The sequence below is a fragment of the Aquarana catesbeiana genome, unplaced genomic scaffold, assembly GCF_042186555.1.
Source record: "Aquarana catesbeiana isolate 2022-GZ unplaced genomic scaffold, ASM4218655v1 unanchor228, whole genome shotgun sequence".
Taxonomy (NCBI): domain Eukaryota; kingdom Metazoa; phylum Chordata; class Amphibia; order Anura; family Ranidae; genus Aquarana; species Aquarana catesbeiana.
The window spans coordinates 808,645-834,905 of NW_027362655.1; the positions used below are offsets into that span (position 1 = coordinate 808,645).

At 45.1% G+C, this 26,261-nt stretch overlaps 2 protein-coding genes across 8 annotated transcripts in view; one reads left to right on the forward strand and one right to left on the reverse strand.

Annotated features, from left to right (window-relative positions):
• Positions 1–26,261, reverse strand: part of LOC141121641 (uncharacterized) — a 199,192-nt gene that overhangs the window by 154,103 nt on the left and 18,828 nt on the right. For 2 of the 7 annotated variants that reach the window (XM_073611300.1, XM_073611292.1), the window contains exons 1-7: positions 23,249–23,324; positions 16,141–16,268; positions 15,931–16,054; positions 15,717–15,814; positions 15,432–15,638; positions 15,124–15,342; positions 14,838–15,044 (exon numbers count right to left, since the gene is read on the reverse strand). In XM_073611300.1, coding sequence (XP_073467401.1) covers positions 14,838–15,044; positions 15,124–15,342; positions 15,432–15,638; positions 15,717–15,814; positions 15,931–16,015 — 816 coding nt within the window. In that variant the 5' untranslated portion in view covers positions 16,016–16,054; positions 16,141–16,268; positions 23,249–23,324. Of the gene's footprint in view, positions 1–14,837; positions 15,045–15,123; positions 15,343–15,431; positions 15,639–15,716; positions 15,815–15,930; positions 16,055–16,140; positions 16,269–23,248; positions 23,325–26,261 lie in introns of those variants that run through there. The other 5 variants (XM_073611297.1, XM_073611296.1, XM_073611294.1 and 2 more) reach the window with 4 other exon arrangements.
• LOC141121671 (uncharacterized) overlaps positions 1–26,261 on the forward strand; it is a 197,849-nt gene that overhangs the window by 80,171 nt on the left and 91,417 nt on the right. The gene's annotated exons all lie outside the window — the stretch shown is intronic.

Genomic DNA, 26,261 nt, shown 5'->3' on the forward strand with positions numbered 1-26,261 from the left:
TCACAGACTGCCTCTTGTTAGCAACCAGGCATAACTTTGGGGGTCTAGAACAATTCAAGCATGTATACACAAAAAGCAAGCTTGACTCACCCCTCTTGCAGTTCAGTCTTGCTGGTACCAGGTTCAGGGCTTGCTGCCAAAATCGGATTGTTTCTTCCAGTAGGTCATCTGCTTGTTCCACCTGTCCGGCTTGTGAAGAGGCTAGGGCCAGAGGCCAGGCTGAGAGACGGTGGCCGGGGTCCTGAGGTTGTATCTAGGGACCAGAGGCCATGCTGGAAGCCGGTGGCCTAGGTCCTCGTGTTGTAACTAGGGACCAGAGGCCAGGCTGAGAGCTGCTGTCCGGGGGCCGGGGATCAAGGTTGGGAACCAGCCCTCTGCTAGGGCCACTGAGCGTCTCCCATGTTGAGCCTGTGCTTGTCTGTTCCCTTACCGCCACCACCGGGAGCCACGGGCCCCTCTCCTCACTCTTGGTGTCTCTCTCCCCAAGCTCTGAGACCTCTCTGGATTCCCCTGCACTCTCCACGCTGCCTTTTTACTTCCGCCTTCTGGACTAGCGCTTCTTCCTATCTCGCCGTCCTGCTGACCCGACTTCTGCAGCCCATCACTCACAGCTTATCCTCCACCGCCAATTCTCCGGGGCTTCAGGCATAGGTAAGATTCATCATACTTCACAGGGGGGGCGCCAGACACGGGAGCTCCAGGGGTGTGGGGGGGGGTTACGTGAGGATCCCAGGCAGCTTAGCCTGTTAGCCGCTTTCGGGTAGGGGCTTCACTGGCTCAGCATCGACACCTGACTGGCGCCATCACCAGGCTCCTCCCTCTTCGTTCCAATTATAGGCAGTCACAAATGTAAATAAACCACGGATAACTGCATTTTACCGGGTTCTCCTCCTCACACACTGATCCAGTGTGAGGAGGAGATGGCGGGAATAGTGAGTTACAGATTACTGTATGTGCCTGTCATCCCGTCTGAGTGCCTGAGTAACTGTCATCCCGTCTGTGTACCTCACATCAGTAGTACCTGTCCTGTGAGCCCATCAGGAGTACCTGTCCCATGAGTCCATCAGAGTACCTGTCTGTGCAGCCAATTACTACTTAATTACTGCTTAGTTACTACCTAATGTGCAGCCCATTAGTCCCTGACATGCAGCCCATTAGTCCTTGATGTGTAGCCCATCACTACCTATCATGCAGCCCATAACTACCTGTCGTGCAGCCCATCAGTGTCACCTGTCACACAGCCACCATGTCCAAAAAAGCATACACTACAGAAGAGACATATCAAATCCTAAGCCTGACCGATCAGAGCAGCGGGAAGCTCTCACTGCCCAGTTACAGTTCCGATTCCAGTTCGGAATACGAGCCCGTCAAAGACAGTACATCGGTCCGAATTATAGGGGGAAATAGTCCGTACTAAAAGAAGACGGTCAGCTACCAGCAGCGCCAGACACCCCAATGGCCAATTGGCAAATGCCAACGGCCCTAGACTCCAGGAGGAAATGCCCAGTACAAGCGCTGGAATTTCACACCAAAGAATTAGGACCCAAACACATCTTCCAGATGCCTTGGCAAACCCATAGTGGCTGCCATCTAGCACAGGGTCAGCCACAACCCCCCCCCCCTTTCACGGCACAGCCAGGTGTGCAGGCCAACACCGAAGGTTTTTCTGAAATCAATTTTATTAATTTTTTCCCTGATGAGTTAGTTCAAAGCATCGTGGACTAAACAAATCTTTTTGCCCATCAATTTATAGAAAACAATAGAAACAACTCAAGCTATGCCCGCCCTTTTCGAATGGAGACCCCTAACAGTGGAGGAGCTTAAATTGTTTTTAGGCCTTACACTCGACATGGGGCTTACAAAAAAACCCGAAGTGCATGCATATTGGTCTATCAACCCCATCCACCACATGACATGATAATGCGCTTCCTGCATTTCAATGATAACTCGCAGTGCCCCCCCGAAATCATCCCGACTTTGATAAATTATATAAAATTTGCCCCTAATTGATTTTTTTTCCAAGAGGTTTGCCGAACTTTATATCCCTGACCAGAACATCTCTGTGGACGAATCCCTGGTCCATTTCACAGGCCGGCTAGGATTCAAGCAGTACATTCCCAGTAGGAGGGCCAGGTATGGATTGAAGCTCAACAAGCTCTGTGAAAGCTCCTCTGGATACGTGCACTCATTCCGCGTGTACGAAGACTCACAGCTTCAACTTTCATTAATCCATTTCATACACCTTTCATCACACAATTTTTTCATTTGCTCCCAAACATCTTCCATTTCAGAATCACATGTTAGCACTCCAGCACATGGAAACCCTCACAGGCACTCCTACATCTTCCCAAGTCAGTGGTGCATCAATACGCCGCCTCAGCTCCCGTGGTGTGGTCCATGTCCTCGATTTGCCATGTCTCGCTCGCCCCATGCTGCACTTACTACCGGGGTAGGTGAGTGTACTGGGTTAAATCTTTCAAATTCAATCAATAGTTTTCATCTTCAAACTAAGTGTGGTTTACCCTATTACTATATTTACAGGGATCTGTCGCATCCGCTCCTGACGAGTGGAAACGAATCCACGAAACGCGTAGAGCTATATGATGCTACAGACACATTCACTGTGGCCCATGATGTTACCTTTGCGAACTTAGCTATTCTAGATATCTACCATGTGATTATTTACACCGGTGCCGGGCATGCTTTATTTGGCTTGTTGAGGCCGTTTTGCTGTTGTATTCTACCTGATTGTCATGAATTTGTTTTATTCAGTTATATGCTTCATACCTTTGTATTACCGTGTTCACATTTTGTGTATACATGTAACAATGCAATTTAATAATTCTATACAAACAAATAAAAAATGTTTTACATATATACCACCACCTCCGCATTTCAACCGTTTCAAATCAAAGTCCCACCTTCCTTGTTATGCACCCTGATGTACATGGGAATAAGTGGGAAATTCCCACTCTACCAAAAGGGGTATCACATTTACATGGACAACTACTATACTATTTTGCCCCTTTTCTGCCACCTATACCTGAAGAAATTTTTGGCCTGCAGTACAGCAAAGAAAAAAAAAAAACAGGAAGGGCTTCCCACAGCATCTAGTCACCACAAGGCTACTAAGGGGAGAATCGGAAAGCCTGAGGAACGAGGAAGTGTTGGCTGTGAAGTGGAGGGATAGGAAATATGTATACAGCATGTCCATCATCCATGATAACACCTTGGTGGAACTTCGCCGAATTCGCGGCCCCATTGGAAAGCCTTGCTGTATCCACGAGTACAATAAGTTCACGGTGGGATGGATTTCAATGATGAAATGTTGCAGCCCTATCTATCAACACGAAAATCCCTCTTCTGGTATAAAAAAGTCGCAATTTACTTTTTTAATTTGGCCATTTATAACGCATTCATCACCATTCATCAAAAATCAACGGAAATACCCAACACCAGGGTGGATTTGATTTAAATCAAGTCAATTTAAATCATACATTTTGAAAAGAGCAACTGTTATTTCTGTCCCGCAACTGCTCCTCCTCTGACTCACCAACAGTCCCATTCACTTTAATGGGACGGCTGGTGATGAGGCAGTGACACAACAAGGCGAGGGATGTGGCGGCAGCAGGTGAGTGGACGCCCCCTAAAACAGGCGCTGCCATGATGGATCTGAAATGACAGGTGCTCTTTAAATGTAAGGACTTATTCTTGCTGGTAGTAAGAATCTTTAATATTTGCAAACAAAATGAAGGTATTTTTTATTTTGAATAATAAGCTGTCAGGTTAGTAAAACAGCGATATCAGAACCGATTCAATCATACAGTTTGTAGTGTACATAGATTTGCAAAACAACGGGATAAAGGAATATTGCTGAACTTTGTTTTATCTCATGGTTACTGTAAAATTGTGCAAATGCAGTGCATGTTATCTGAGCTTGCAGAGCTTGGATTCATTAAATGAGTTTATCAAAAATGTAAATATTGTAGAATATACAACATCATGCTACATAACTAAGCTCTATTTTATGCTGAATAAACTAAATTATTAATGTATCCTAAATCGAAAACGTATCTTTAGGTAGATTTTTACTCCAAAAGCATTTTATTAAAATAAATTTGATAAAAATCAAAAAAATCCAATTTAAATAAAAAAAAAAACAAAAAAACAACAGATTTAAGTTTAAAAAATCTGATTTAAATAAAAAAAAATCAGATTGTTTTGCATTTTTTTTTAAATCATCGATTTTTATCCATCCTGCCCAACACTTTCCTAAAATGTATTGAAGACATTGTCACTGCCTTGATCTATCAACAAGGATCCCCCCCAGAAAGCATTTGCTCCGATTGTGTCAGCAGACTGCATGAGCGCCATTTTCCTGACAATATTCCACCAGACACCGGAAAAAGACGCCAAAAAAAAAATGTCGGGTGTGCACCAAAAGAGGATTTAGTTAAGAAACCAGTTTCCATTGTCCCCAATGTTCCTCCCAGCCTGGCCTTTGCATCGGAGAATGCTTCAGACACTATCACACATCTTGTAAAAGATTAGCCCATATTTCTAATAGGCTGCCATTTCCCCATTTTCGATTTCTGTGCGGATTATTTCCCTGGGGCCTCAACCAATCATACCACTGCCTTCCATGTGAACTGACCCTGGCCAGAGACTATACCTCTGCCTGCCGTATGCATTTTTTATCCACCATGTTTCTGCCTTTCACGTGAACTGACCCTGGATTGTATCGACTATGCCTCTGCCTACTGGTCCTTTCACACTGGGTGGATCCGTGACGATCCGCCCCGTGAACATCCGCTTGCTCAGCGGGGATCGCTCCGCCGATCCCCGCCGAGCAGGCAGATGACAGGTCCGTCGCTGCACGCTGTGCAGTGACGGACCTGTCAGAGCGCCGCTCTCCCCTATGGGGGATCGGATGATGACGGACCGTAGTGTCCATCGTCACCCGATCTGATCCGGAAAACGGATGGGACTGGTGATCCTGCCAGTCCCTCTGCTTTCATATTAAAAACTGACCACACTAGGCATGAGAGCAGAGTGTGACCAATTCTCTAGCTGTGCTTGGAATTCAGCCTGCTATCCTCCATTGATTAGGCTTGTGCTGACATGCCTCTTCCCCTGCACAGCCAGTCCCTGGGAAGATCAGTTTGCTGCTGTTTCTCCTCCTCCTGCTTTTATACAGCTGAGAGCAGAGGGAATATGATCACTTATAAAAAAGGGGGAGAATGTTCTTATAATGTTTTTCCTTTCATTTCTATTGAAACCACTTGCCTACTGGGCACTTTCACCCCCTTCCTGCCCAGGCCAGTTTTCAGCTTTCAGCACTGTCACACTTTGAATGACAATTACGTGGTCATGCTACATTGTACCCATATGACATTTGTATTATTTTATTTTTTTAGACAGCTAGAGCTTTCTTTTGGGGGTATTTAATCGCCGCTGGCGTTTTTTATATTTACTAAACAAACGGAAAAAGACCGAACATTTGGGAAAACTAAATTTTTCCTTAGTTTTTTATAAAATGTAGTAAATAAGTAATTTTTCTGCTTCACTGTTGGGCACTGATAGGCAGCACTTATGGATTATGATAGGCAGCAAAGATAGGCACTGGTAGGCAGCACTGATAGGAAACACTGATGGATGCTGATAGGCGGCATGTATAGGTGGCAATGATGGGCACTGGTAGGTGGTACTGATAGACAGCACTTATTGATGCTGACAGGCATCACTGATGGGCACTGTTGGGGCTGCACTTATAACCAGGATACGGACTGTCAGTGCAGATGTCCCCACTGAGGAATGCCACTTACCGACATTTCCCGTTTACACTGTGATCAGCTGTGATTGGACACAGCTTATCACATGGTAAAGAGCCTACCTCAAAGACTCTTTACCATGATCGGTGATGAGGTGTGTCCCGGGCAATGGCACACCCCCAACCGCTAATCTGTGCACCCCCGCGGGTGATGTATGACGTCCTCCCAGAAGAAGAGCGCCCCCACCTGTTCATCATTTCACTATATGGAGGGCAGGAATCAGTTCAAATGAATGGGTTGTTTTTCAAGGTGAGGGCTTACATACTCTTTACCTTATATCCTTAGGTGTGTACTGTACTCATAAGTGTATGAGTATGATCTCAGATATTAGTATGAAACCATGTCTGACAGAGGAAACTAAGGGATCTACTTATAGAAAATTAATTCAGTCATTACAAAGCATGGCCATAATTTAACACAGTGAATTCCTATGATTGTCAGCTCCATCTAGTGGCCATAAAATTGTATTTTTCATGGAATTCCTCAAATCAGTAAAAATAGCACAATACCGCGTTATGGCCACTAGATGGAGCCAAGGAAATCAGTGTATGAAATAAAATACAACTAATATTCATCATAGCTGGGTGAACGTTGCTCAAATTCATTCAACTAATTTTTTTTTTGTTTGTGAAATCTTACACCACAAAATGTACTCAGCCAATGAAAGGTAATGACTCCATTTTTATTTTTCTACTGCTATCAATGGCCAACACAGTACAACTCTTCATCCATGTCTTTGGTGATCTCTGATCTCCTTATGAACTGTTTCTTACATGATGAAGATCAGCCATGGAGTATGTCTGAGGTGTATATCAGGGTGTGCTTCTTCCCCACATGAGAGCTGTGATGTCCAGCAACATTCATATAGAAGACATTTCCCACACTCAAGGCACTAATACATCTCGAGGGTTGTGTGGGATCCCTGATGTACAGAAAGACAGGACTTCAGTGAGGAACAATTCCCTCACTCAGGACAGGAAAGTGGATTCTCCCCGTGTGAGATCTCCGATGTCTGGTAAGATCAGACTTCTGTGAAAAACATTTCCCGCACTCAGGACAGCAATATGGCTTCTCCCCTGTGTGAGATCTCTGATGTGTGTTAAGATCGGACTTATGTGAAAAACATTTCCCACACTCAGGACAGGAATATGGCTTCTCCCCTGTGTGAGTTCTCTGATGAGAGTTGAGAAGGGACTTACGTGAAAAACATTTCTCGCAGTCAGGACAGGAATATGGCTTCTCTCCCTTGTGACATATCTGATGTGTGTTAAGATTGGACTTCTGTGAAAAACATTTCCCGCACTCAGGACAGGAATATGGCTTCATCCCTGTGTGAGATCTCTGATGTGTGTAAAGATGATGCTTCTGTGAAAAACATTTCCCGCACTCAGGACAGGAATATGGCTTTTTTCCAGTGTGCAATTTCCGATGTCTGCAAAGATTGGACCTATATGAAAAACATTTCCCACACTCAGTACAGGAAAACCTCTGATCACCATCCATCACAGTCTGAGGTTCCTCAGGATAAGAGGAATACGATGGTCCATCTACACTGTGTGGTGCCGGATGGACATTTGAGGTAGTCGGGTTTTCTCCTGGACTATACTGTGTGATGTCCTCATCTTCTACTTTACAGTCTGGAGACAAAGTGAGACAATCCTCTGAGGTTTTCCTCATCTCCCGTCCATCTACTAAAATAGAAATAAAAAGATTACAACTAGACATGAGCAGATTGGTTCCCCTAAACCAGGACTCCGCCCACATCAGGCAGCTTTGTCTCTGGGGATCTTACAATTCCCCCCTCAAGGTAACTAGTAAATGGGTCATCTGATCTCCTACCAGTTCATTTATTTATTCATGGACCTTAATCAGAGAGTGAGGAAACAATGAGAACTGTCTTTTGAGTGACAGTGATGAGGGGATTATAGGACGAGTGTCCCCACCCCCTCTATCACTCATTGCCATCTTCCCAACACAAGAAGTCCTGCACTTCCTTATTTAGTGCATGATTTAGTCATGAATAACAGCGGGGCTGAGCCCCACCAGAGGTCAGAGAGTGAGGATGGGGGGAGAACAACCAAGATGAAGACTGGACTGATCCTGAAGACCACCATCATTGGGTTATTGACTCCTCCCTCATTATCACTTTCTGTTTAAGGTTCCAAAGTATAACCACTTCAATAATGGACATTTTTTCCCCCTTTTCTGCCCAGGCCAATTTTCAGCTTTCAGCGCTGTCACACCTTGAATGACAATTGTGCGGTCATGAAACCCATATGAATTATCATTTTTTTCACACAAATAGAGTTTTCTTTTGGTGGTGTAATATCACCACTGGGCTTTTTTGTTTTTGCAAATAAATTACATTTTGAAAAACAAAAATATTTTGTTGATACAATTTTGCAAATAAGTAATTTTTCTTCTTCACTGATGGGCACTGGTGAGGCTGCACTGATGAGACGGCACTAATGGAGACTCTTAGAAAGCACTGATAAGCACTGATGGGGCTGCACTGATGATTAGTACCCTGAATATCAATGTAAATGTGTCAGGATTTCCAATTATCGGCTCTTCTTTCCTCACACAGTGACATCGCATGTGGAAAGGAAATGCCGATAACCGGCAAGCTTGTTTACATGGGATCAGCTCTGATTGGACATGGTTGATTACGTTGTAAAGGACCGCTGTGATTGGCGGTTTACCTTGATCTTTGATCAGCTGTGTACAAAGGACACAGCAGTCACATAGAGCAAGACTGATGCATTCCCCAAGGGGCGCGTGGATTCCCTTCCAGGACAAGAGAGCCACGCTGTAGCTGTCTTTCAGCTATGGTGCGGTACTGAGGAGATTAACCAGTAGCCAACAGCGCTATAGCCGAATGAAGGTTACAGCATGGCCAGCTAGTTCGGGGATATAGTCATGTGACGGCCTCCCATGCTGGTGCTTCCAGAAGTGTCTGTTATCACTGGGTCCAATCACAGCAGCTCTTTACCATGTAATCACTCTGTCCAATGACAGAGCAATCGCTTTGTAAACAAACCGGGTCATGCCCGGTTCAGCTCTCTCCTCACACTGATACCGAGTATGAGGAAAGGAGAGAGATCAGTTGCTGGATCATGAGTTTTTCTAAATTCTGTGTGCCCTTTAGTGTCCTACAGTGCCTTATAGTGCCCATAAGTGAGTGCACATCGGTGCTCATTAGTTCCCTACAGTGCTAATCAGTGCTCATCAGTGGCCTACAGTGCTCATCAGTGCCGTAGAGTGTTCACCATCTCACATCAGTGCCATACAGTGCTCATCAGTGCCATATGGTGCTCATCAGTGGCCTACAGTGCTCATCAGTGCTGTAGAGTGTTCACCATCTCACATCAGTGCCATACAGTGCTTATCAGTGCACATCAGTGCCATATGGTGCTCATCAGTGCTGTAGAGTGTTCACCATTTCACATCACTGCCCTACAGTGCCCATCAGTGCCAGTACAGTACTCATCAGTGCCAGTACAGTGCCCTATTAGTGCTCATCGGTGGCACTACAGTGCCCATTGGTGAGTGCTCATCAGTGGCACCCTATCAGTGGATCCTCATCAGCGCCCGTCAGAGCCGCCGCATCAGTGCATATCAGTGCCAACTTGTCAGTGCAGCCACAGTGCAGTGCATTAGTGCAACCTCATCAGTGCACAAAAGTGCACCCTCATCAGCACCCATCAGTTGCTCCTCATCAGAACACAACTCCTATCTCTGTAGGAAGCAAAATATCTGCAGCCTACCCCCACCACTGGAGCCTCTGCACACAGGGTGCAGGACACACTCCATACAAAACACAAGAACTGCAGCTCTTTCCAGCAAAAGCCAGGAGCAGCCTCTGCAAATGACATGTTCAAAAGACTCATCATGCCTCATAGAATATACGTGGGGTGTTTAGTTTCCAAAATGGGGCCATTTTTTGTGCGTTTCCACTGTCCTGATGCTTCAGGGTCTTCAAAAATGTGATAGGTAGTCAGGAAATGGTGTGTGTAATTTATGCTCCTAGAATGCCTGGAGGTACTACTTGGATGTTGGGCCTCTGTATGTGGCCAGGCTGTGAAAAAGTCTCACACATGTGGTATCACCATACACAGGAGGAGGAGTAGCAGAATGTGTTTTGGGGTATAATTGCAAGTATGCATATGCCACGTGAGAGAAATATGACAATTTTGTGAAAAATAAATAATAATTTTGCAAAGAATTGTGGGAAAAAAATTACAACTTCAAAAAACTCACCATGCCTCTTACTAAATACCTTGGACTGTCTACTTTCCAAAAAGGGGTAATTTGGGGGGTTATTTGTACTTTCCTGGCTTGTTAAGGTCTCAAGAAATGAGAAAGGCCGTCAGTACATCAGGTGTGATCAGTTTGATTGGGACCATAGTTTGTAGACTCTATAACTTTCACACAGACTAAATAATATGCACTGATTTGGCTTATTTTTACCAAAGATATGTGGCAGTATAAATTTTGGCCAAAATTTATGAAGACAAATGACTAATTTGCAAAATTTTATAACAGAAACGAAGAAAAATGTGTTTTTTTTTTTCAGAATTGTCAGTCTTTTTTTATATATAGTGCAAAGAATAAAAAAAACCCAGTGGTGATTAACCACTTGCAGACCAGCCTCCGTCATAATACTGTGGCAGGTCGGCATGTTCCCGCAAATAGGCGGGGCACCAGATGCGTGTGGCTGTTGCTCCTAGTGATAAGGAAAAGCGATCTCTCTGTACTCCCAATCAGTCCCACCCCCCAGTTAGAAACACCTCCCAGGGAACACATTTAACCCCTTGATCGCCCCCCTAGTGTTAACCCCTTCCCTGCCAGTGACATTTACACAATAAGCAGTCAATTTTTATAGCACTGATCACTGTATAAATGTCAATGGTCCCAAGAAAGTGTCAAAAGTGTCCGATCTGTCCGCAGCAATGTCGCAGTCCCACTAAAAATTACAGATCGCCGCCATTACTGGTAAAAAAATAAAAAAATAAAAATAATAAAAATGCCATAAATCTATCCCCTATTTTGTAGACGCTATAGCTTTTGTGCAAACAAATGAATATACGCCTATTGCATTTTTTTTTACAAAAAATATGTAGAAGAATATATATTGGCCTAAACTGATGAAGACATTTGTTATTTTTTTGGAATATTTATTATAGCAAAAAGTAAAAAATATTGTTTTTCTTTTTGTTTATAGCAAAAAAATAAAAACTGCAAAGGTGATCAAATACCATCAAAAGAAAGCTCTGTCTGTGGGGAAAAAAAGGACATCAATTTTATTTGAGTACAACGTCGCACGACCGCGCAATTGTCAGTTAAAGCGACTCAGTGCCGTATAGCAAAAAATGGGCTCGTCGTTAAGAGGGAAAATCTTACGGTCTGTAAGTGGATAAATACCACCAAAAGAAGAAAGCTCTATTCGTGTGGGGAAAAAAAAAAGACAAAAATGTCATATGGGTACAGTGTTGCAGGACTGAGTTATTGTCATTCAAAGTGTGAGAGCGATGAAAGCTGCAAATTGGTCTGGGCAGGAAGGGGGTATAAGTGCCCAGTAGGCAAGTGGTTAAGGATGTTATCCAATTATTATGAACATGAATGCAAGTCTGTGCTCCGAATAAATCATCAGATATAAAATGTCCAGCTGGTAAGAAAAGGGTGTAACAAAAGAGAATACATATTATGTTTTTATATATATATATATATATATATATATATATATATATATATATATATATATATATATATATATAGCAGTGGGTAGAGTGGAGAGAGCAGAAGTCATGACTATGTAATGTACAACATATTGTATAAGATACAACAGGACTATAGTATCAAAATTATGTAATGTACAACATAGAGTATATAGTGCAGGGGTCAGAGTATATAATGTACAACACAGAGTATATAGTGCAGGGGTCAGGAGTATGTAATGTACAACATAAAGTATATAGTGCAGGGGTCAGGAGTATGTAATGTACAATATAGAATATATAGTGCAGGGGTCAGGAGTATGTAATGTACAACATAAAGTATATAGTGCAGGGGTCAGGAGTATGTAATGTACAACATAGAGTATAAAGTGCAGGGGTCTGGAGTATGTAATGTACAATATAGAATACAGTAAAACCTTGGTTTGAGAGCGTTTTGCAAGACAAGCAAAATTTTTAAATACATTTTGACTTGATATACAAGCGATGTCTTGATATAAAAGTATAAAAGAGAAGAGAGGCGCCTCTAAGTGTAGCGTAGCAATTTGGTTACATTTAATGAAGGTACAACATTTAGCAACTCACGTGGTTGATGATTAAAAGAGGCACATCTATAATGCCGCGTACACACGAGCGGACTTTACAGCAGACTTTGCCGGCAGACGGGATTTGGTCGGACAATTCGATCGTGTGTGGGCTCCAGCGGACTTTGTTTCCTCAAAAGTTGGACGGACTTAGATTTGAAACATGTTTTAAATCAATCCGTCGAAATCGAGTCCGGTCGAAAAGTCCGCTCGTCTGTATGCTAGTTCGACGGACAAAAAGCCACGCTAGGGCAGCTATTGGCTACTGGCTATGAACTTCCTTGTTTTAGTCCGGTCGTACGTCATCACGTACGAATTCGACGGACTTTGGTGGATTGTGTGTAGGCAAGTCCGTTCATTCAGAAAGTCCGTCGTAAAGTCTGTCGAAAAGTCCGCCGAGCAAAGTCTGCCATAAAGTCCGCTTGTGTGTACGCGGCATTAGGCTTCTGGTGAACCACCTTTATATTTGCTGTTTATGCTTAACAGGATCCGACAAGGATCCCTGAACAGAATGACCTCTGCTTTTCTTTTTTCTCTTTTTCTTGTTTTTGTTGTTTTCTTGTCCTCTCCGTGTTATTATCATTCATATGAGTATGTAGGGTTCATGGCATCCTTTTGTATTATCTGCAAAATTCTTAAGAGCCCTTTCACACTGGGGCGGTTTGCAGGCGCTATTGCGCTAATAATAGCGCCTGCAAACCGACCCGAAAGTGCCGCTGCTGTGTATCCAGTGTGAAAGCCCCGAGGGCTTTCACACTGGAGCAATGCGCTGGCAGGACGGTAAAAAAAGTCCTGCCAGCAGCATCTTCGGAGCGGTGAAGGAGCGGTGTGTATACCGCTCCTTTACCGCTCCTGCCCATTGAAATCAATGGGACGGCGCAGCTATACCGCCGGCAATGCGCCTCTGCAGAGGCGCTTTGCGGTGGTATTTAACCCCTTCTCGGCTGCTAGCAGGGGGTAAAACCACCCCGCTAGCGGCCGCATACCGACGGTAAAACGCCGCTAATAATAGTGGCGTTTTACCGCCGACGCCGCCACCCGCCCCAGTGTGAAAGGGCTCTAATTGTAGAAAAAAAAAAAGAAAAAAAAAAGAAGAGGCACATCTAAGTATGCAGGCATCCGGGGTGAAGCTGTCCACATAGACCATCCTCTGCACCGCCATCGACATCATCACTTCCACACTGCGCTCCACGAGCGCATCAAGCCTCGCTCTCAGATCGCTCTACTGCAAGGTAGTCTTCCCGGTCACGATTGCAGACTGACAACGGTGAGAGCTGGCGGTGCCAAGGATGGTCTACGTGGACCGCTTTACCCCGGATGCCTGCCTACTTAGATGTGCCTTTTTTAATCGTCAACCATGTGAGTTGCTAAATGTTGTACCTTCATTAAATGTAATCATATTGCTACACTTACAGGCGCCTCTCTTCTCTTTTATACTCTGTAGGTCCTGCTGGATTTTGCTTCTAATCCCCTTGTGGAGGCTTCCATTTGTGGATGGATATTTTATGGTTATACAACCTATTGTATAGGTTGTACCCTATTGTACCCATTATTTCTTATAGGAAAATTTGATTTGATATTCAAGTGCTTTGGATTACAAGGATGTTTCTGGAACGAATTATGCTCGCAATCCAAGGTTTTATTGTATATAGTGCATAGGTCAGGAGTATGTAATGTACAACAGAGTATATAGTGCAGGGGTCAGGAGTATGTAATGTACAACAGAGTATATAGTGCAGGGGTCAGGAGTATGTAATGTACAACAGAGTATATAGTGCAGGGGTCAGGAGTATGTAATGTACAACAGAGTATATAGTGCAGGGGTCAGGAGTATGTAATGTACAACATAGAGTATATAGCGCAGGGGTCAGGAGTATGTAATGTACAATATAAAAATTATACAGTGTAAGGGTCAGGACACAAAATATTGGTATTCAGTAATCAGTGGAAGTTTAAATGTTTACATGAGACAAGTTGCAGAGGTCCCACACCGCTGCCTCCCATCTCCTGAGACTGCACTCAGTGACTTGGGTCTGAGACTATACAGACATATCCCTCCACCCGGCACAGCCAGCAGACAACAGAACAAGTAATCCTGGGAGAATTGTTCTATCGGAGATCTTGCCAGAAGACCCAAAGCACATTCCCCAGGTGCCTAGGTCCTAGGTAATGCCTATGGTGAAAATCCACATTTTGCTGCCAGCTGAACCCCAGGATCTCCATAAATCCAGTCTAGATACATAAATTGTGTCTGCAGCACAGAGAAGGAAGATTATCCGAGAGAAATACAGGAATACAGGACGGGGAACACAGCTCAGGACAGTGACCAGGGGATCACAGGCTGATATCACCCAGTCCTTACCCTACTCTGGACCAATCAGTGAGCAGTATGGGTGGAGGAATGTATTTAGTGTTAATGACCCACCTGTGCTGATCTCTGTAGGAGTGTCCTCCTCTATAAATGTCCCCGTTATTCCATCCTCCTCCATAGACTGCTGATCATCCTTCACACACCTCTCCTCTTCTTCTTTAACCTCCAATTCTATATCGATTGGATCTCCACTCTAAATCAAGAAAATGAGAGAGAATATCATCTGTAAATTATAATATTTATTATTGTGACATCACATATAAAATCCACACATTGCTTCCATGGGTCTGTATTTTATAAGCTCCGCCCCACCAACCTTGTAACAGTGAGGGATGGTGTGATCTTCCTGTGTGGAATCCCGGGAATACAGAGGACGGGGACATCTCTCTGGTGGGTTTCTGGTATTAGGCGGCTCCATCATATCCTTGTGTTCTTCTGATAACGCCTCCATCACTCCATACTCCTCATCCTCCTCTTTACACTCTTCTTTGACAACAATATTATAATCCTCAAGGTTTCCACTCTGAATATATAATAAAACATTCATTGTAACAAACATGTTGTGTATAAATCAGAACAACTAATAATTGTCACTCATCTACCTGATGATGGTGAGGGATGGTGTGATCTTCCTGTGTGAAATACAGAGGACGGGGACATCTCTCTGGTGGGTTTCTGTAGCTGGATGACTCCACCATGGTGTCCTGGGACAGATCTTTGTGTTCTTTTAGAAACTCTGACTCCTCCATCACCCCATCCTCATCATCCTCCTCTTTTATCTCCTCTTTAACTTCAATTTTAGAATCTCTTAGGTTTCCACTCTGAAGATATAATAAAAATGAAATCAATAGTAACAATGCAGATAATGTACAAATCCTAATGATACTATCAGTTATTGCTCCTCATCTACCTGATGATGGTGAGGGATGGTGTGATCTTCCTGTGTGGAATCCCGGGAATACAGAGGACGGGGACATCTCTCTGGTGGGTTCCTGGTATTAGGTGGCTCAATCATATCCTTGTGTCCTTCTGAAAACTCCTCCATCACTCCATACTTCTCATCCTCCTCTTTATACTCTTCTTTAACAATAATATTATAATCCCCAAGGTTTCCACTCTGAAAGATATCATAAAACATTCATTTTAACAAACATGCTGTATAAATCAGAACTACCAATAATTGTCAATCATCTACCTGATGATGGTGAGGGATGGTGTGATCTTCCTGTGTGGAATCCCGGGAATACAGAGGACGGGGACATCTCTCTGGTGGGTTCCCATTACTGGATCCATCTGTAGGAAACACACACACTGACTGAATACATTGTTTCTATGTGTTTATCAGATGATGGGGGATCTAGGTGGACCCTCCGTACTGCTCTCTCCTTTACAATAAAGTCTCCTCTTACCCGGTGATGTGAGGGGCGGCTGATTGTCCATCATGACGTCCTTGTAGAGATCCTTGTGTCCTTCTAAATACTCCCACTCCTCCATGGAGAAATAGACAGTGACATCCTGACACCTTATAGGAACCTGACACACACAATGATACAGTCACCATCCAGACACATCCCTTGTCTGTTACTGGATAATGTCCCAGAATTCCCAGCACCGCTCACCTCTCCTCCATGATCTCTCTGGTGACTTCTAGAATCTTCTTTGTATTTCTCTATTCTATCAGGGAGGGAGGTGGAGACAATGTGATGGTCATATGATCTCCAGACTTCACAGGAGGAAAACTCTAGATCTGAACACAAATAGTAAAATCAGATGATATTCCCAGAATCCTCCTCACCTCATAATTCAGGTTTCCATTTTATTAAAGCCCTCGTTCAGGCCCCGTATAATTTACCCAAACAGGACCCCACACTACACAGGCTAAAAGCTTGTTGCAGACATTATGGGATCATTACATACAATGCAGGACCAACAGTCCCACTTTGCTAGTGAGGATGCCAAGGGTCCGCCCACATCCTAAGATCATCAGAAAAAAAGCTAGATGGAGGAATATTGGGAGGAGGAGCTGTGAGGTCAGTGTGATGTCATAGGACATGCTGACTATGGATGGAGGGACATTTGGATGGGGATATTTGAGGGGTCCTCTATATGAGGCTCCCATGCAAACCAAATCATTGTTCCTGGGTGTGTCCTACCTCTCCTAAACTGAAGAGTGAACTTTGACCTTTACCATACAGAAATCTGTCAGGAATCTGTGAAAGTAAGCTCTCATGTGATCAGGTGATGTGCGGAGGAACGGAGTGTAAATAGCAGATCATTTTCTCCAGAGCTCCTAATGGTGGGGATGGATTTTGCTGCGTGCTGGTGCCAAGTTTCCACCCCCCAGGATCACTGCAGGTGTGGAGAAAAGCTGTGTAAGAGGATATGGAGGAGAGATGAGGAGGAGATCCAGGAATCAGGATAAAGGTCAGGACAAGCAACAGACGAGGGCATCCAAGAGATGAAGCCGGGGTCACTACACAGAAAATCAATCCAAGGAAACAACAGGCAGGACGAGGAATAGCAAGAAGGAGCTCAGAGACAAATGAGAATATTGCTCATCCAATGGGAGATTATCTCAGCATGACTTACATAATGAAGGAGATGAGGGGGAGGGTGGGGGAAGTCATTTAAGGTGGGGCTTGATTGCTTTGAATCTAAGAGACAGCTAAAAAAAGTTAGGACAGGTTTTTTTTTAGAAACTTTATTGTTTTTTCTTATGAACATACAATACCAAGGACAATGCAACAAATAAACACATGCATAGCACTATCCTGGAGCAAATTATATGTCAAATGTGGTTGTATCTGAGGGTGGAGGGAGAGGAAAGTAAAGAAAGTGGGTAGGAAAGGGGGGGGGGGGAGTAAACTAGAGCTTGACTTTACATGAACTGAGCTGCCATGGAGCTCAGATTAATCAAGCAAAGATACAATGGTAAACCATAGTTTAGGCAGATGCCAACCAGCAAGTACAGGTGAGAAGAATAAAACACCTCTGACCATTAAACCTAATATCCAGTAACATGGTAGTTAAAACAATACAAGAGTAAAATAGCAGGTGGGTCGGTGAGTTAGTGAGATGGTGGTGTCAAACCAGGGGGGATAGGATGTGTGACTTGAGTTGGGGCCGATAAGACTTTATTGGCAAATGAGTCCCATTTGCGGAGAAAGCGAGATAACTGGTGGTGAAGCGACAGGATCAGGTCCAACCTTTCCTTATTTAGAAAGGTCAGACTGTTTGAGGATGGCCCTTCTGGCAGCCATGTAGCAGGTGGATAACCAATCCTTGTTTTGCTGAATAGCTTTGATCAGTGGTTTTGGTGTGCTGAGAGAGGGAGTCTCTAGATATCCAAACAGCAGGGAATAGAGATCTTTGCGAGCTCGAAGGCTCGTCACTGAAGCGACAAAAAGTTCTACTTGGTCCCAGAATTTTGAAACATGTGGGCAGGACCGGAGTCTGCGTAGTAGAGAAGGCCTGTGGTCACCACATAGAGGGCAGTTTTGGCGATCCCGTAGATTTTTAGAAGTTAGGTAGGGGATGTAGGCCCGATGCATAATTTTGAATTGTTGTTCTCGCCAGAACTCATTCTTGATAAATACACAAGTAGAATTAAAACCAGCCATTATTCGTGTCAGAGCTTCAGGAGAGTGTAAATCATTATTCCAGGAGGCAGTTGAGCAGGAATGTAAAGGTTTTGAGAGGCGGGAGAGCAGAGGTCAGAAGGGTGTCCAGGAGAGATGTGCGAAATCTGAGATCTCTGGGTGGGCAAGAGCTGGTCACTAAGCTGATCGCTTGTTGGACATGGAGGAGATGGTGTGAGGGTAGATTTAATAATTGCCTAAGCTGTGGAAAAGGGAGAGCTGTGCCCGTTAACCAAATTTGTGCAAATGTTTGATGTGTTAACTCTTGTGAGGCCCATGTGGAAAATGCCACGTATTGCTGTGCCTGTGGGAATAGAGGGTGCCCGAGAATTCAGGGATGCTGGGACAGCAGGGGAGATAGTCCCAGTTCCTTCCTGATCTCGCTCCAGCCCAACAACGCATCTCGTATGAGTAAATTGTGTTTCAGAAGAGGGGGGATTGATCAGATTCCATAGTGCAAAGCCACATGGGGCTACCATTTGGGATTCTAAGTCGTAATTGGAATACCTGGAGGCCTGTGTTATCCAGTCTAACCCCACTCTCAAAAGACAGAATAGATTGTAGATTCTCATGTTTGGGAGGTTAGCTCCCCCTTCACGTTTGAGGAGGTATAATTTTTGGAGGGATACTCAAGGTCTGCGGCCCCCCGCCATAGGAAAGGGGTTAAGGCTTTTTGGAGTTGCTGAAGATCTTTGTGTCGTAAAAGAAGGGGAATGGTTTGGAGGGGGTATAGGAGTTTTGGGAAGCTGACCATTTTAAAAAGGTGGCACCTACCAAAGAAAGAGAGGGGGAGGTCCGATCAGCTGTCCAGCTCGGCCACTATTTTGGATATAATAGGGGGATAGTTTAGATGGTAGAGAGAGGAGGACTCCTTGCCTTTTTTTATCCCTAGGTATGTGATATGGTTCTTGGCAATTGAAAATATAGAGTCGGTTGCCCAGGTGGGGAGCTGCCCTTGGTGCAGAGGTAAAGCTTTGCTTTTGGAAAAATGTATCCTCAAACCCGAGCATGCCCGGAAACACGTAATAATGTCTTGGATTAGGATCATATCCGCCTGAGGGTTGGAAGTGAAAATCAGAATGACATCTGCGCATAAAGCAGTGCGTATTTCTTGGTTGCCCATGTGGACCCGTGTAGATCTAAGCAAAATTGCAAGTGTCAAAAGGTGGAAAGTGGAAAGGGGTTCCAGTGCAGGATTGAAAAGGAAGGGTGAGAGGGGACACCCCTGCCGTGTGCCTTTGTACAGTCGAATACTATTGGAGACGTGACCCGCCGAAACGACGTTAGCGGATGGGGCAGAGTACATGGTGGAAATAAGGTGCAGAAAAGGGGCTGAGAAGCCAAATCTCAAGAGGACCAGCCGCAGCCAGTGAAAGCTTACATTGTCGAAGGCCTTTTCCGCGTCTAATGTGATAATAGCAGAATCACTGGAAGGGCTGGTCCTCACGGACTCCAGAACTGCAAGAGCCTTTCTAATGTTGGAGGTGGCAGAGCATCCGGCCTGTGAAGGGTGGATAAATGAAGGTATGATAAGTGCTAGTTTATTGGCTATTATTTTGGATAGAAGCTTGGAGTCTAGGTTCAGTAAAGATATTGGGCAGTAGGATCTAGGTTCAGAGGGATCCTTTCTCTTCTTGGGAATCAGCTAAATATTAGCTTGATAGCCTGACGGAAGGTAAGGGTTCCCTTCGAGGATTTTTTGATAAACTGTGACAAGGGTGGGGGCAATTGTATCTGATGCTAGCTTGTAGAAGTCTGCCGTGTATTCGTTGTGACCCAGGGCTTTCCCTGCTGATAGAGAGGCAATTACCCCCGCAATATCTGAGCATTGAGTTGGGTCATAAGGGTTTCATATATTACTGGGAGAGGGACTTTGTCCAGTAAGGACTTTGCCAATTCCTCATCAATGGGGTCAGGGCCATATAGTTTTGCATGGAATTTTTCAAGAATAAGGTTGATATCCTTGGGGGAAGAGGCAAGTTTACCCGAGTCGTCTTTTAGAGCGGTTATATGATCGGGAGTAATGTTAATTCGGTGCTCTCCCCTCAGGAAGATAAATCTCTAGGTCGCCGTTCCTCCAGGGTCTCCCCCTCACAGCCCCCTACTCCCCTACACCAATTTGCGGACGGCCTCCGCCTAGAGATTGTCCCATCCGGAGGGAAGGAAATTTACCTTTTTCTCCCCCCCCCACACAACACACTATCCAGGATAGACTACAATTTCTCTAACTCCACTCATACTAGAAGAGGGAGGGGATGAATGGAGCTAGTTTGGAAGTGAGATTTTGGAAGAACTGTTTAGAGGGGGAGTTGGGGGCATAAATGTTAGATATAATATTCCCGGGCGGAGGTCTTAAGTTTAGCTATGAGAATTCGGCCCTCATCATCCCCATCCACAGAGAGAACCTCACAGGGAAGGTTCTTATTAATAAGAAGGAGGATCCCAGCTTTCCCTCTGACTGCCGATGATCCAAAAACGTATCCCACCCAGAGTTTCCGCATACGGCAGAAATCTTCCGCCGACAAGTGTGTTTCCTGGAGTATCACTATGTCTGCCTTAAGGCGTTTGAGATGGCAAAGAATCGCCATACGCTTATGAGGTGAGCAAAGCCCTTTGACATTCCAAGAAATCACTTTTACGTTGGGGCGGTCGGATGGGAGGGTTTATTACACTGATTTAGAGCCACTGTAGGAGAAATGAGGAGCTGTCCTCGTGACACCACTAATGTACTGCTTAAATGTTTAGGACACGTTAGAGGGGGCTTGAAATTTTGGGAGTGAGGTTCAGAAAGGAGGTTGACCCAACAGGGGTCAAAAAATACAAACCAGTGACTCCATACCGTGAGAAGCCTGAACTTCACTTTTTTTCCCACATGCTACCCTTCTACCACCAAACAGCGTTACTGGGGGAACTAAGGCACTCGCCCGCAGACTGTGATGCGATCCATAGCTTAAGGGGGGAACCCCGTGAGAGTAATGCAACGGTGATAGCGAGAGGCCTCTAGCTAGGTCCTGGAAGAGCTGAGCATCTGTCCCCTAGTAAGGTTGTGCAGACATGGGCAAATAGAACCCGTAGACATGAAGAAAATCAATAAAAGAAATAAAGTATTAGCAACAAGTTGAACAAACAAGTAGCTGGCTTAGTAAATAAACCCGTGTCCTCCTGCATGTCCTGTACATCTCCCCCAGCAGTGTGTGAGAGCAGAGTGGATGGAGAGGACATCTTGTGTACATAAAGCAGAGATACAAGTAAAGGCACGATATCTTGGGCTCATATCTCCCAATAACAACAAGATCTGTTGGTAAAATACACGGTCTCTATTGGTCCATGTTGAAAGGTGATATTATAAAATAATGTCCAAAACACTTAAGGCTGCCGTCATACGGGAACAGAAACCGGGCTCCAGAATACTGCAGAAAAACACAAGGAGAGAGGCTCCTCTAAGACTTATGCCCCGTACACACGGTCGGACTTTGTTCGGACATTCCGACAACAAAATCCTAGGATTTTTTCCGACGGATGTTGGCTCAAACTTGTCTTGCATACACACGGTCACACAAAGTTGTCAGAAAATCCGATCGTTCTGAACGCGGTGACGTAAAACACGTACGTCGGGACTATAAACGGGGCAGTGGCCAATAGCTTTCATCTCTTTATTTATTCTGAGCATGCGTGGCACTTTGTCCGTCGGATTTGTGTACACACGATCGGAATTTCCGACAACGGATTTTGTTGTCGGAAAATTTTAAATCCTGCTCTCCAACTTTGTGTGTCGGAAAATCCGATGGAAAATGTGCGATGGAGCCCACACACACGGTCGGAATTTCTGACAACAAGGTCCTATCACACATTTTCCGTCGGAAAATCCGACCGTGTGTACGGGGCATAACACTTTAATAGAGCATACAGTTTATGCACTCATATTTAGGTGAACAGCACCTGGACTTATCCTCGTTGGGACCGATTTGTTTGTAAAACATCACCTAAATGTGAGTGCATAAACTGTATGCTCTATTAAAGTGTTAAAAAGTCTACTCTTAAGCCCCATACACACTATCAGATTTTCTGCTGAGTTTTTCCTTCAGATTTACCAAAACCATACATGCATGCATACAAATTGAAACTCCTAAGGTTTGACCTTATATTATATGGTTTTGGTAAATCTGAAGGAAAAACTCAGCAGAAAATCTGAGTGTGTATAAGGGTTTTAGAGGCGCCTCTCTCCTTGTGTTTTTTTTTTTGTGTACATAAAGCAGCATGTCCCTCCCTGGCTGATTTCTTAGCTGGCTGCTTTGCAGGCTTGTCCTGGTTACTCCTGTAAGGACTCTGTAGTCCTGTTTCTCAGCACCTTGTGGGGATCTTTGTGGCAGTGCCGAGGTGGCGCCATGTTGGAGATTCGGTCCTCTCCTTCCTCTCTGTTCTGCCGGAGGGCTCTGCAGGGACACAGGCAGCTGTGGGTGGAAGCAGGAGCCGATGGTGACAGTAATTCGGCCGCAGAAAGGAGAAAGATCGGCAGCGGGAGATCAGTGAGATGAGTCCTCTCATGTCCTGTCCTGTCCAGTCCACCCCTCACTTCACAGGTCGGGTGCCACTTCCTCCTCCTCCGCTCTCTTCACCCTCCCACCTGGCCCCGCTCCGAGTCACATTCCTGTCTGAATAATGTGTCCGGGTTTCAGGCAGAAACATTATTCAGACCAACAGTGAGAATGACAAGAGCCCAGGGGCCAGGACCCCATTTCTAGTCACCATGGTGACCTGGAATTCAGCTGGTTCAGCAGGGATCGGTCACATTTCCATCCATGTGTGGTCACTGCCGGATAAAAGTCACTCGATCAGCGGCTGCAGCCAATAGCTTCATCACTGATCTGTGTATTCTGAGAGCGGAGGAGCGCCCCCCATTGTCAGAATACAATAGTGCAGCGGGGAGGATTCCCCCATCCCCCTCCAATGTGTGGATGGGGGAATCACTTCAGTTTTTTCACTCATCCCGCTGGCTGAACGATAAAACTGAACCATGTATGGCCAGCTTTGGAAGCAAAATATATTAATCATCAACTGATCCCCCTGAAGGGGTTAATCTACATATTACCTCCTCTGCCGCCAGATCCTGCAATGTCTCCTCTACCAAATGGAACTTCCTGTGTGTACCCAACATCACTTCCTGTCTGTCTTCCATAGAGACTTCCTGTCTGGGTAGAAGTGAGATCACCACCTTGTGGAGCTCAGAGGAACTGCAGCCCAGAGAAACATCTCATAGTGTGAACCTTGTGCTGTGTGTGTATGTACTGTATGTCCTTATAGATGGGTCATCTCCACTCCCACCAAGGGGGATAGAAATATATTACTGCTCGGGGGGGAGACATTTTGGCTCCTTTGATTTTGCAGTAAAATTGATGGCAGATTTAGTCATGTAGAACATCTGTTATATGGATACAAAGAACCCCAGCCGAGAGTAAAGGGTGGAAATGGCTCCTGATCCCCAGATTTGGGCAATTATGTCACCAATATAAATAGAATAAAACCCGCGCTATGTGTAACAACTCAAATACCTACAAAAATAACTTATACCGGACTGCTGCTGTAACAAAGGTAAGTATTCCCTTTATCAACTAGAAGAGCATTATGTGTCACAGCGCTGTCCTATTGTGTGTGCACATAAATCATCACAAATACACTAAAATATGTGGAGACATTCATATATAAAGTGCTAGGGGCTCAAATAATATTCTCTGCAGATCTACTGCTTCCACTTTACACCTACTTCATTGATATTATGGTGTTTATCAATAAATTAAGTAAACTGATCCATGTGCAAATTATATACAACATAAAGTGTATATAGCATTTCTCACAAAACATTGCTCTGTATCACAGCCTGTCTGCAGAACATTGCTCTGTATAATGGCATATCTGCAGAACATTGCTCTGTATAGTGGAATATCTGCAGAACATTGCTCTGTATAGTGGCATATCTGCAGGAATTTGCTCTCTGTGGTGGCATATCTGCAGAACATTCATTGCAATATGAACAAACTCATTGTGATATACTGTATTCTGCAGAGTATCTCACCAGCCAGGCAGCTAAAATGATAATTCTGCCGCACATTGCTCTATATAATGGATATCTGCAGAACATTGCCCCTTATAATGGCAAGTCTACAGAACATTGCACTTGCTGGCTCCCTATACTCTGCTAGCTTCCAGCCCTGGACACCTACCACCCCTCATGCCCCCTGGCCTGGACACCTACACCCCTCATGCCTCCTAGGCCCTCACCTGTCTCCGGGTGACTGACTGTCCTTTGTGTGTCCAGCAGCAGTCACCACCACTGAAGCCACGGGAGCCGTCAGGGTCTGGGGAAGGTCACAGGTGTTGCCGATCGGAGAGTGTGCACTGCTGGCGGGACTCTGGAGAGCGGAGAGAGTGGACTCAGCTCCGGGGCAGGGGGGGTGTGCTGCTGGTGCTGGCGGGGGGCTGGAGGTAACTGGCTGGAGGTAACTGGCTAGAGCATATGCTGCAGCCCGGGTTTCAGGAGAGCAGACGGCCAGCACTTACCTTCAATGGCGCCGCTCTCTCAGAATCCGAGCCTAGAAACAGGAAGTTATGTATATAGCACCGCCCATGCCCACTCTCCTCTGCTCCGGTGTCCTGTCCCCCACAGTGATGCAAATAGTACCGCCCACTGTCCTCTCCTCCGGTCCCCGCCGCACCAATCCTAGCCACTACTGTACGCATACTGACCAATCAAAGTAGAGTGGGAGTGTGTGCGGGCGCACAGCTTGTGCACTGCACACACCCTAAACACGGGAAATTCAGCTTCCCAGCCTGCAATCAGCTGATTGCAGGCTGGGAAGCTTCCCAAAGACCGCCGCATGTCCAGCGCCCGGTCACTCTTAAAGTGACATTTCTTTTTTCAGCGTGGGGGGGCGGCGCCCGAGCGCCCCCTTTGGACAGGCCGCCACTGCTGAAGGGTAGGTTTCAGAGAAGTCAACCCTGCCCACACCTAACAACTGTATTTTCAGTTCCTCCATCAGCTCACCCCCCCCCCCCCCAGTTATTACCTCTTGTTCCACTTGACCCTCCCTTCTAGATTGTAAGCTCTAACAAGCAGGACCCTCTGATCCCTCCTGTATTGATTTGTATTTTAAGTGTACTGTCTGCCCCCATGTTGTAAAGCACTGCGCAAACTGTTCGCGCTATATAAATCTTGTATAATGATAATAATTCTCAGCAACTTCAACATCCCTGGTAATACAAACGGTCCTGCTAATACGAACACACCTGCTACTTCTAAAGTTCTTAGTCTAACCTCCTCATTTAGTTTGAAGCAATGGATACACAAGGAGTACAGGCTTCTATTCACTCTGATGGTAACTTGAGATGGGCTCAGGCGTGTTCGAAACCCCACATTCCCGATCCCGCCAGGTAGCCGACACTGCACAGCGCTAATCACAGGCAGTGATACATTTCCCGGTGCGCAGCTGCAGAGATGTGGAAATGTCTCACTGCCTGTGATTAGCGCTGCGCAGTGTCGGCTTCCTGGCGGGATCGGGAACGTGGGGTTTCCAACACGCCTGAGCCCATCACTAATGGTAACACCCTTGACTTTGTTATCTCCCACTTATGCACTCTGTGCAACCTCTCCAACTATCCTTTTCCTCTCTCTGATCACCACCTTATTAGTTTCACTCCTTCCCTTTCTTCCACCACCTTTCCCTCCAACCACCTAACAAATTACCAATAGAATTCTTCATCACTAACTTCTTCGTCCTGAACGTCAGCTAGCAGCACAGATTTTCACTGCAACTAAACTCACCATAGCAAGGGCCTGGAAAACCCCGAACCTTAGTTTTGAAGCAGTTAAAAATAGTGTGAATGATATCATGGTAAATGAGAAACTTACGGCCATATTGATGGACGCTCGTGATAAATTCCTCAGGATATGGCAACCCTGGGTGACTTACATTCGCCCATCAAGATTTGATCAAACGCTCCTTTCCCTATAACAAGCCTCCGTTCCCCCCACCCCAGGGTCCTTCCCTCCTTTCTCTCCTTTCTCTCCCAACCACTACAACCCTGGAAACAGATGATACCAGAAGTCT